We start from the raw sequence: 9,272 nt of genomic DNA, 5'->3' as shown, positions 1-9,272 counted from the left end.
GGTGTCCTGGAGATCATGTATGAGAAATTTCGTTAAGATCTGTCAAGGCGTTGCCGAGATATAAGCTAACTTCCTGTTTGGACGGTGCGTTTGTCTTTGTTGTCAATTTTGATTGGCTGCTGTGCGCCGATGCTTTCAGCTATTGCTCTGTAAATTTCAGCATAGGTGCACAATAGTCCAATGGTGGTCTGATAGAAATTGTAGGATGAGCAGACAAAAATTGTGGGCGGAGCTTCATTTTTGTTGATTTTTGAATATGTCAAAATGTCGGGAAATCCATGATTGTAAATATGACATCATAGTATGCGTTGGATTCGGCTTAATCCAAGGATTCCAGCGATACAAAGCGTTTGATGAATTGAGGTCAATACGGGACAAAATGGGCAAAAACCCATTTTTGCTTATTGTAGCGCCCCCTAGTGGCGCATTTGCACAAAAATCGTTACGTGTCCTCTGGAGATAGTGCTAATTATGTGTATAAAATTGGGTTCTGGTACATTTAGCCGTTGCTGAGATATGAGCTCACTTCCTGTTTGGCGTCTCCGCCGCCAAATTTGATTGGCTCCTGTTTGAAGCCGGTTTAATCAATCGTTCCAGAACCTTTAGGGTAGATGTATCTTAGTCCGAAGATGCCCTCACAAAAATTTCTTGACGATGGGACTAAAATTGTGGGCGGGGCGTCATTTTTATTGATTTTTACAAAATTCAAAATGGCGGCAAAACTTTCCCAGGCGGAAAATGACGTCATGGGGTGCATTGGATTCGGCTTGGCCCAAGGATTCCAGGGATAGCAAGTTTTTGAAATTCTGACCAACGATTCAAAAGTTACAGCATGTAATGTACTTGCAACTTTGACCTGCTGGTGGCGCTACAGAGTTTGAGGTACCCCTGTGAAAAATACAAATCCAAAGCGGATCACCGAGCCGAACGTTTCGGTCTTTGAACGGATTTTCTATCTTGAGCGGTTCTTCAAAACGAATGGATCGTAGAGAAAAGGAGAAAATTAAAAATAAGAAAGGAGAAACGGGGGAATAACAATAGTATGCTTGCCGCATGGCAAGCATACTAATAAAAAGAAACGGGGGAATAACAATAGTATGCTTGCCGCATGGCAAGCATACTAATAAAATAAAACATAAAAAAACATAAAACCTTGAAAAACATACGCAGTCTTCAGATTTTAACTGTTCGACGACAGAGGAGTCTGGCCTCCTTTTTTCCGTTTACCTGATAGGGTCTAGAATTGTCAGGGTTTTGTCTTCTCTTATTTTACCGTCTTTTCATTCAATAATTTAAGAAAGCATCTGAGAACAGCTTTGTCTTGAGTCTAGATTTAAAGCTATCAATAGTGGGTGCATTTTTTACGTCATCTGGAAGCTGGTTCCAAAGCTTTGAAGCATAGATGCTAAAGGCTGCCTCTCCGCACTTTGTTTTGACTTTTGGAATCACCAGCAAATTCTTCTCCGTTGACAAAGCAAAATGTATGCTAATTTGTGTTCAGATATGTATATCTGTGAAGTCCTGAGTGCAATATGGAGTGATAGGGGCTTCTATGATTCAGAAATAGAAGAAGTAGCCAATTGGAGATTGGAGCCAATTTTTTGGTCCCCTAGGGGAAATTCTTTCTCTGCACTTTATCCCATTTGGACTAGTGAATCACATTGAAGTACACACACTAGTCCGTAGCAGTGGGCTGCCTGCTGAGCGGCGCCCGGGGAGCAGTATTGGGGTTAGGTGCCTTGCTCAAGGGCACTTCAGCCGTGGTCAGGTCGGGCATTGAACCGAGAACCCTTGGGTTGCCAAGCCAGTGCTCTAACCACTGAGCCACTGATCAATAACCCATATGTAATACACCACACATACAGTGAAGTCCTAATAACTACTGTCTGTTGCCTGTTCTACTTTCTACTACTTATGGGCTCCTAGACAGGTTGGCTACCTAACCACTTGATTCATTGATTGATCATAATTTCTTATGAGTGGGTATGGTCTTTTGGGTGTGGTCTTTAACAACTTAAAACAAGAGCATATGGAAATCTCATATGCTTTGGAGGCATCGGTTGTTTAGAAAACAATCATCTGCAAGCCATTGGCAAACATACCAGGTGATACAAATACTAGGACAGAAGAGATAAACCACTTTTATAGTATGCACCAAATCGGTAGAACCCTTAACCGACTCCATTATTCCATCATTGTACAAACTAATGGCCTGCGGTGGGAGTAGAACCTTTCTAATTATTTAGATTTTGTTTTCCACATCGGTCTATAGCGACATTTGAATGCATCATTCTTTAATTGGCTTTATTCATTAGAAACATAAATATACAGGGGAAAAGTTAAGATATAGGGTTAGTCATATGCTCGTACTCACCTTGAGTATGGCTAACCTTGAGCTGTAATATACTCAACACATCTCAGCGAAACCTTCCTATTCAACAGAATTCTGACTCACTCTGTCTCAAAAGAGATACATACTCATACCGTGAAAGAGACCGAGATCCAAACACGATCCTCTCCAGAATTTCAGATCAGGAGGGCACAAGTGCTGAGTGTCTGGCAAAGCCGCGCAGGAGATGACAGGGATGGCAGACAGTGTGGATCTTGTCTTAAGGGTATGGCCATTGCACACGTGTGCATGTATTTGAACTTGCATGACTCAAACCCTTCTGATTCTGTGTCACTTCCTCCCTCTCTCTCTTCTTCTTTCTTTCACTCACTCGTTCTCTCACATTCTGCCAGTGTTCCCTGTCCTTATATATATGTGCATATATCATTCTTTTCCATTAACATTCTCTCTTTCGTTCTCTTTCTCTCTGCACATCTATCCCCTGGTCTTACCCCATCACTATGCATGTGGCGCTGTGTGTGTAAGACTGTGTGTGTGTGTGTGTGTGTGTGTGTGTGTGTGTGTGTGTGTGTGTGTGTGTGTATGTGTGTGTGTGTGTTCGTGTGCGTGTGTGTGTTTGAGTGCGCGTGTGTGTGTGTGTGTGTATGTGTGTGAATATTTTTCTGTGTTTGTGTGCATGCTTAAGATGGTGTGTGTGTGCGTGCATGTATGTTGGTGTGACAAGCCTGAATTGAATTCTATTTGAATTCATACACAGGGGACCTTGGGGGCCAGCGTTTGCTCAGGTGTTCCATGAATGTGATTTGTTTGCTGTGAGGGGGGAAACCCGAATAAGGGAGAGAAGGGGGGGCAGGGGGGCATAAAGAGAGGGAGGTGAGATAGAGAGAGAGAGAGAGAGAGAGAGAGAGAAAGAGAGAGAGGGAGGGAGGAAGAGAGAAAGACTAAAATGGCCCTCGCCACATGCTGAGACGATGGAGATCAAGGTGGGAAAGAGGAGAGAAAAGCTCCAAAAGAGGGACGTTGGCGATGGTGGTGGTGCGGAGATGCAGAGAGTAAAGAAGGTGAAGGGAATAAGCAAGAGGAGGTGGAGAAGAGGAGAGAAGAGAGGATATAAGGGGAGGAAATTAAATATAGACGGGCTACAGGCTACAGGCCATTGGCCACATGTATGGCCATCAGGGCTTGACATTAACTTTCTCGGTTGCCGGCCACTGTGGCTAGTGGTTTTCCCGAGTCACTAGCCATCCAGCTACTCTACTAGCCAAACATTTTATCATTATGCTGTATCTAACCTCAGAAGATGAGGTGCTTAAAGCAAGAAGATGAGTGCATGGGTTTCTACATTGAAATAAAACAAACAAATAGAAACTGAGTAACTGATCTTTTTCTTCAACTTAAATACGAACAATTGATACACAGGGGGCAACGTGCAGAATATACACTATTCTGATATGTCATACAATAGAATAAGCTATTGGCTAGTGACACTGAAATTGTTACCAGCCACAGCCATTTTTTTACCAGCATTTGGCCGGTTGGTAGGTGCCAGTGTCAAGCCCTGATGGCCATAGGCTACAGGCTACTCCATGGCTCCCCGGAAGGCTGCAAGTTTTGACTTTTTTGCCAATCGTGGGGCCCCTAAGCAGGTGGGGGCCCCTAGGCTGCAGCCCTATCTAGCCTGTGCGTTACACGTACCCCTGGTTGGAAACACTGGGCTACAGGCTACTGTATGGCTCCCCGGAAGGCTGCAAGTTTGGACTTTTTTGCCAATCGGGGGCCCCGGGGCAGGTGGGGGCCCCTAGGCTGCAGGTGGGGGCCCCTAGGCTGCAGCCATATCTAGCCCGTGCGTTACTTCGGCCCTGGAGAGGGGAGGTACACATCTGGAGCGGGTGGAAGTACATAATAAAAGCAATCACGTCCCCGTCTGCAAATGCGGGACATTAATTCTGCCGCGCGTCTATTGCTAATTTGGCATAATACCACCGAAAAAAAAATATGGCTTGTAAAACGTGACGGATGTCCCACATTACATGCTCAGATGTTTTTTTCTTCTTCTTCTTTAATTTAGCAAAGGGGTTGGCGCTTCCTTTGTTGGATTAGCGAGGTTGTAAGACGAGTCATTTTTTAGAAAGAATTTGCTCTGACTACACAATCATTACTTAAATGAATGTAGGAAATACATTTCGACTTCAAGAGGCATTGGTGTGGATACAAAATGTGTGTAGACAAAAGCTAGTGCCAGACAGATGGATGATGTACTTAAAGTTTAAAAGGAAAGAGGGAGAAGAGAGAAAAGGAGAGAGAAGTGGACTTTTTCTGCGTGTGCGTGTGCGTGTGCGTGTGCGTGTGTGTGTGCGTGTGCGTGTGTGTGTGTTATGTGTTATGTGCACTGTTTGTATGTGAATGTGTACGTATATACATATACTAAATGTGTGTGTGTGTGTGTGTGCGTGCGTGCGCATGTGCGTGTGTGTATGCATGCGCATGTACGTGCATGTAGCCTATGTGTGTGCATGTGTTCGCATGTGTGATTGATTGCAATTGTTTGTGTGTGCATGGCATTATATGTCAAAGTGTGTGTGTGTAGGCTATGTGTGTGTGTGTGACTATTATGTCTGGGGGTTGGAATGAAGTGTGATGGGGGAGCTGAATGAGGCGTCTGTAGCAATTCAGCGAGTTGAGAGCTAAGGGCTGAGCTGAGATGAGCTTCTCAGAGGTCATCACCTGTACCAGAAAGCTACTCCTGAGCCTCCGCTATATACACTACACCCATCTCACCACCACCACCCCACACCACCACCCCTCTGGAGCTTCACTCCTGAGCCAGCACTACACCACCCAGCTCTCACTACACTCCCCCCTACTCCTGACCTCCACCTCTCACCAGTGCAGTAGCTGATGAGGTTCAAAATGAGAATAAGGATCGAGGGAGGACGGAGAGAAGGAGAGAGAGAGAGAGAGAGAGAGAGAGAGAGAGAGAGAGAGAGAGAAAGAGATTGAATGAGTGAGGCAGTGTTTGGTAGTGTGCGCAATGCTTCTGTCTTGAGTAAGATGTAATTATTTCCATCTTTTTCTCGTTATTCCTGTGTAAACTGAGGCATGGGATAATAGGCTGCTCTTCGTTCAAAGGCCACTTGGTGATTCAGAATCCATTAATATTAGAACTTTGCTAATGTTGTTGCACGTATATACTGTGTATGTGGGCATAACCTGACTAGGGAATGTGTTGTGTTGTCATGGTGATTAGGTAGGGAGGGAAAAAGAAGGAAATTCACTAAAAGCTCTTTGTGAACACACGTCTCTGACCCTGCTCATGTTGAAGTGAACCCAAGCCAAAGGTTTTGCAATGCCACGTGTGCTTGTTTGCCGATATGTCTATTTAAATGTAAAGTGCATGTGTGTCTTGTTTGAAAGGAGAATGAGGGAGAGAGAAAAGGTAAATGAAAAAAAGATTGAATGCGAATAAACAGAGAGCTCTTCATGGAGAGAGAGTTTGAGATGTGAAGTGGCCATCACAGATGAACACGGACGCAACCAGGCTCTTTCCTTTGGTAAAGTAATATATTTGTACACATTGCTTCAAACCACTTAAATAGTCCTCTCCTCTATCCATCCAGTTGTCTGTTTATCCATCCATCCATCCATCCATCCATCCATCCATCCATCCATCCATCCATCCATCCATCCATCCATCCATCCATCCATCCATCCATCCATCCATTCATCCAGCCACATACTGTAATAATAAAAAAAACTATTTTATTATTCATTCATGTTGTGATTTTCTTGTTTTTACAATTTAGCACCTGCATCTACTTTTTAATTTGCCTGTATAGCACTTGGTTCCAAATTTTGTGGCAATTAAAATTGAATGTGTTATAAAAAAAAATAAAGAATAGCGATAATGTTGATGATGACAACAATGATGATGATGATCCTGATCCATCCCTCTGTCCATCCATCCATCCATCCGTCCGTCCGTCCGTCCGTCCGTCCGTCCGTCCGTCCGTCCGTCCGTCCGTCCGTCCGTCCGTCCGTCCATCCATCCATCCATCCATCCATCCATCCATCCATCGGCATTGGTCCAGCTCTATCCTTCCATTTCTTTCTTCCTTCCCCCATCCCATCATTCACCTCTCAGTCTCTGACATGCTCCTAACGCGCGCATCAAGGTTGCACTTTGACATGTACAAGTTGGAACACTGGAGCACGTCATGTTCCTGGCCCACGCTGCAGGAGATTTCACCAATCATCAGGAACAACCCTGAGGAGGAAATGGGCTGGTGGGAGAGTGTGTGTGTGTGTGTGTGTGTGTGTGTGTGTGTGTGTGTGTGTGTGTGTGTGTGTGTGTGTGTGTGTGTGTGTGTGTGTGTGTGTGTGTGTGTGCATGAGCGTGCATGAGCGTGCATGAGTGTGCATGAGCGTGCATGAGCGTGCATGAGCGTGCATAAGCGTGCATGTGTGTGCAGTGCATGTGTGCACCTTTAAATGTGTCTGTGTCTGTGTTTGTGTGTGTGTATACTCAGTTTCCTGTTTACTTGTGTGTGTGTGTGTGCTTGTGTGTGTGTGTGTGCGTGCCTGCCTGCCTGCCTGCCTGCCTGCCTACCTGCCTGCCTGTGTGTGTGTGTGTGTATTGGAAAAGCTGGGTCTTAATAGAAATAGGTGCTCACTTCCCTCCAGGCGTTTGGGCTTGTACAGCTGACCTTTACCAGCCACACAACACAGCTCCAGGCTGACTCAACATCACTCCCATCCCCATCCCCATCCCCATCCCCATCCCCATCCCCATCCCCATGCCCATCCCCACCTCCATCCCCATCCCCACCTCCATCCCCATGGCCGCTATACTATAGATTCGCCAGGGTAGGGTTGGACTGGTCATCTGGCATACAGGGCATTTTCCAGATGGGCCGACAGTCCTCAGGGGACAATGCAGTTGTTTGTTTCCTTTCTGTTATTTCGGTGCTGTTTTTTTTTTCCACACACCGGCCCACCATTTAGATGGTGTACCCCATTGGTCCATCTCGGACTGAGCCAACCACATCACACAAAAACAGGTAGACCGTGTGAAGGGCTGGTGTAACACCCTAAATGCCTGGGCCATTATTGGATGCCAGTCCAGTCCGGCCCCTGCACCAGGGCCAGGCCAGGCCTAATTGAATTAGCCCACTAAGGAGATTAATGGCAGACTGGATGGTTGTGGTGGTGAGTCAGTGAATGGGAGGGAGGGAGGGAGCGAGGGAGGGAGGGAGAGGGAAATGTGTTGTGTTGAAAGCATGTATGGGATGAATGCGTTGTGTGTGCATGTTTGTACTGTATGTACTATGCATGTATGGATGGATTCAGTGGTGGTGGGGCTTGATGTATGGTTGTGTACGTACATCACTTTGAAGTATATGCAGCCCTACAGTATATACACACAGGCACACACACACAGACACACTCACATGTGTGCAAACAAATGCATGAGCATATATACTACGTATATGCATGCACACGCACTCACACACACACACATCCCTGAGAAAAAACAAATACATATAGGTGCACTGCACACGGGCACTGAGGCATACTAACGGTTTGAAGCATGCATACTGTTTGAGCAGTGTTCCATAGTAGTGACTGCTTACTAATAGAACTGGATGCTCTTTCTATCTCCTCTCTTGAACATATACAGGCACGCACGCACGCACGCACGCACGCACGCACGCACGCACGCACGCATGCACGCACACACACGCACGCACACACACGCACACACACATTCACTTACTAGGCAGCACACACAATCACTTACTACACAGAGCCACTTTGATTAATTTGCTGTCTGATGTTCATCCCTGTGTTCATGGATTGCGCCGTTCCCCGACCCTGGAAACATGATGAGGATCCCATGGCCGTGTGTGTGTGTGTGTGTGTGTGTGTGTGTGTGTGTGTGTGTGTGTGTGTGTGTGTGTGTGTGTGTGTGTGTGTGTGTGTGTGTGTGTGTGTGTGTGTGTGTGTGTGCGTGTGTGTGCGTGAGTGCATGTGTGCGTGCGTGCGTGCGTGTGTGTTAATGTGTGTGTACGAGTATGTGTAAGTGTAAGTGTGTGTTTGTGTGTGCGTATACATGTGCGTGTGCACTTGTGTGTGCTTGTGTGTGTGTGTGTGTGTGTGTGTGTACATATGTGCACGTGTACGTGTACGTGTACGTGTGCGTGTGCGTGTGTGCTTGTGTGTAACTATGTGTACGTGAGTGCTTGTGTGTATGTGTACGCAGGGCTGGACTGGCCATCTGGCGTACCGGTGGGCCCTCGCGTCTTTCGGGCCCTCGAGAGCCCGAAATAATAATAACAAAATATATACATTATTTTTTTTTGTCCGTGACGGTAAAAAAAATGACACGCCGGGCCTCATTGGATGCTTCTCTTGAGGCACATTGGCCTAGTCCAATGAAATGTACGGCTTCTCAAAGGCCCGCCCCTCCCTGCAGGCCCTCCCTCGCTCGACCCAACTAGTCTGTCAGCAATGCATCATCATCCGAACTGAAGTTTCGTTGACTTGGATGGTGGCTATTCGGTTGATAAAAACTCTGGTGGTGGAGCGGAGGATACAGGGGAAATGGAGAAAGAAAGGACTGGCTATGAAAAGCGCATGGAAAAGCGAAAACTGAAACTAAAAGAAGACGGGACAAAATGTGCTAAAATCACTGACTTGTTCAAAGCTAAAAGCACCACCAGCTCGAGCTCCGGACCGGTAGCTCTCGTGTGGCCGTGGGAGGTGTGGTGAATCACACAGCTCGACCTCAGGTTGGGACAGTAGGGCCGCCGGTGCATCAACAAATGCAAGGTGGTGAGCGGAGGAGGCGGCGGCGGGCGTACAGTGCGGGCGAGATGGTTCGAGCAGGGGAGGTACGAGTAGAGACGGATACGAGACGTGACCC

The 9,272-nt window shown here is 46.5% G+C and overlaps 1 protein-coding gene across 1 annotated transcript in view; it reads left to right on the top strand.

Moving 5' to 3' along the window:
- Nucleotides 1–3,321: 3,321 nt before the first annotated feature.
- The window catches only part of LOC134454823 (keratin-associated protein 10-4-like), an 18,181-nt gene continuing 12,230 nt past the window's right edge, over nucleotides 3,322–9,272 (top strand). Inside the window, 2 exon segments of the mRNA XM_063205982.1 lie at nucleotides 3,322–3,402; nucleotides 8,268–8,517. Of these exon segments, the coding sequence (XP_063062052.1) occupies nucleotides 3,322–3,402; nucleotides 8,268–8,517 (331 nt within the window).

The sequence above is a fragment of the Engraulis encrasicolus genome, chromosome 8 (assembly GCF_034702125.1).
Source record: "Engraulis encrasicolus isolate BLACKSEA-1 chromosome 8, IST_EnEncr_1.0, whole genome shotgun sequence".
Taxonomy (NCBI): Eukaryota; Metazoa; Chordata; class Actinopteri; order Clupeiformes; family Engraulidae; genus Engraulis; species Engraulis encrasicolus.
The sequence above is the reverse complement of the archived record's forward strand: the minus strand, read 5'-3'. Positions and strand labels throughout refer to the sequence as shown.